Genomic DNA, 2,710 nt, shown 5'->3' with positions numbered 1-2,710 from the left:
ACAGCTGGTAACTAGGCCATAATTAATGAATAATTAAGCTCATACCAAGTGGACCATGAAAAGCGAGGGCTTATACCATATGATAACACGAGTTCCCTTACTGTCGAACGCGAGGTTCGACTTTGTTTGAGTACGAGGCTCACTTTAAGCACGAACGCGAGGTTCGTCTGAAAATGAACGAACGCGAGGTTCGTTTGATAAAAGAACACGAGGTTCAATCTTGGGAACGAACGCGAGGTTCGTTTAAAAATGAACGCGAGGTTCATCTGAAGTTCGAACGCGAGGTTCGTCTGAAGTACGAACGCGAGGTTCGTCTGAAGTACGAACGCGAGGTTCGTCTGGGTTCGTTAAAATTGAGCTTGACGCTCACCTGAGTTGAACGCGAGGTTCACCTTAGAACGAACGCGAGGTTCGTTAAAATTGAGCTTGACGCTCACCTGAGTTGAACGCGAGGTTCACCTTAGAACGAACGCGAGGTTCGTTAAAATTGAGCTTGACGCTCACCTGAGTTGAACGCGAGGTTCACCTTAGAACGAACGCGAGGTTCGTTAAAATTGAGCTTGACGCTCACCTGAGTTGAACGCGAGGTTCACCTTAGAACGAATGCGAAGTTCGTTGAGCGAGAGGCTTACTTGATAACGAACGCGAAGTTTCGTTGAGCGCGAAGCTCGGTTAAAATTGAACGAACGCGAGGTTCGTTTGAGGTAACCACCTCCTCAATTTTCGCCATGAACCCTTAGGGTTTCAAACTGAAACCGCCGCCGTCAAACCCAAAAAATCTTTGATTTTTATTTTCAAAACAGATCCAGAATTGGAAAAAATTAAAGAAAAAATCAAAGGAAAATCCAAAAAATTCCAAAAAGTTACTGTTCATCCGAAAACTTTTCGTTACTGTTCATCCGAACCCCAAAAAAATCACTGTTCATCCGAACCCAAAAAAATTTACTGTTCATCCGAACCCAAAAAATTTTACTGTTCATCCGAACCCAAAAAAAAATGAATCTTTAACCAGAGATTTAAGATCAAAAAACCCAATAAAACTTAAATCCCTAAGAATTAATCAAGGTGGCTCTGATACCACTTGTTAGATCTACATCATAAAACTTAAGATCTAAAACCATATAGCCATGATTAATTCAAAGAGATTAACAAGGATCTAAAAGAGCGGAAGCTTATACCTGAATCCATTGCTTGATCTTGATTTTGGGTTTTGGATCTTCTAACCTTAGGGTTCTCTCTAAAACCGAATTTCTCTAGCTAGATGGGGGTGTAGAGAATTAGAGAATGTCACCCTAGGTTAGGGACCATAACCCCTTATTTATAGATGTTGTACTTTTGTAATTTAGCCCCTCAATAAATCACAATTACAACCTGGTATCTGCACATATAACCCCATGATTATATTTAAATACCAAATTAACCCAACTTAATTGATCACTTCAGTGGGTTATCCTGAAAGATAGCAATACACATTGATTAATCATATGTGCCCACAAATAGATTTATTAGATTAAATCCAACAAAAAGAGCCAAGTAAGTTATGAGACTATGCAAGATGACTGTTTATAAGAATGCAATGAGATGCATTTTACACTAGCAAGCAGTATAATGTATTCCACAAAGAAGCAAAGGTAGAGACTAAAAAGCTAAAACTGAAAATTCATTGCAATGGCTAAACATAAATTCTGAAAAAACTGAAATTTAAAGATCCATCTGAAGAAGAGTTCTGTTGTACTAAAAAAAAAATTATTAAGAAGAAAAAGAAAAATACAAATCATGTAATTGCGCTTTTTTTAATCAAAAGTTGAATTGGTCCATGATATTCAGGTAAAACCGTTACGCTGTCATATATTTGATAGCTGCAGCATTTAATAGTCGATCCTTGTGATCTAGGTATAACACTACTTCTACTTGAAGAGTTTGGAGGTAGATTAATGTTTTTAGTTGACATAAACTAAGGAGGCAACAGAAATTGTCTGTGAAGGACGACTCAGAGATTGGAACAATAGTTACCGAGTAAGCGTTAGCAGTTGACACTAAGAATTTAATTCAAGTATATCAGAAAGCAGTCAAAATTTGAAATTTTTTATTTCAGAAATAGATTGGATTCTTTGTTCAGGCACTAAGCAGGACTCTAAGACCTTCAAAGACCCATGGTTCCATCTTGATAATTGATATCATGCCAATTACTTCGTCACACAAGCTTGTAATTGAGCTCCTTGATTGACAGCCATATCTATGCAATTGGATCTGTAATATCAATTTGAGCAATAAACAAAAGGTAATCTAATTTGTATATAACTGATTACTGATGTTAATTCTAGATGGTTGAAATTGCAAATTAAGACAAATTAGCAATAATTAAGTGCGGTGTAATACCAACCAAGAATATGCAATAGATAGAAAGTGAGCAGTTAATCCACAGAGATTACAATGTCAAGTTATCTAGTACAAAAGAAACCAGAGGCTACTAAAAGAATTTTAAAAATAAATACAGATCTCGACTTATGCGGAAACCTTTCTAATTTAAAAAAAGAACAGATGGGGGAAAGAAGGCTTGATGTATGATTGTGTGTGAAAAATAATTTAAGAGTTTCAAAATAAGAATTTCTATGTATGGTAGGCAACGTGTATAGATGAAGAAAATCAGGGATATCACTCAAATAAAATTTCTTAATTAACAACTATTCTAACTAAATTTAAGTTTGAT

The 2,710-nt window shown here is 36.3% G+C and overlaps 1 protein-coding gene across 1 annotated transcript in view; it reads left to right on the top strand.

Annotated features, from left to right (window-relative positions):
- Nucleotides 1-2,227, top strand: part of LOC109847843 — a 7,256-nt gene extending 5,029 nt beyond the window's left edge. The window contains exon 6 of the mRNA XM_020417080.1: nt 2,120-2,227. Within this exon, the coding sequence (XP_020272669.1) occupies nt 2,120-2,227 (108 nt within the window). The remainder of the gene's footprint in view (nt 1-2,119) is intronic.

This window comes from Asparagus officinalis, chromosome 7 (assembly GCF_001876935.1).
Source record: "Asparagus officinalis chromosome 7, Aspof.V1, whole genome shotgun sequence".
NCBI lineage: Eukaryota > Viridiplantae > Streptophyta > Magnoliopsida > Asparagales > Asparagaceae > Asparagus > Asparagus officinalis.
Note: the sequence above shows the minus strand (reverse complement) of the source record. Positions and strands in the feature narration are given on the sequence as shown.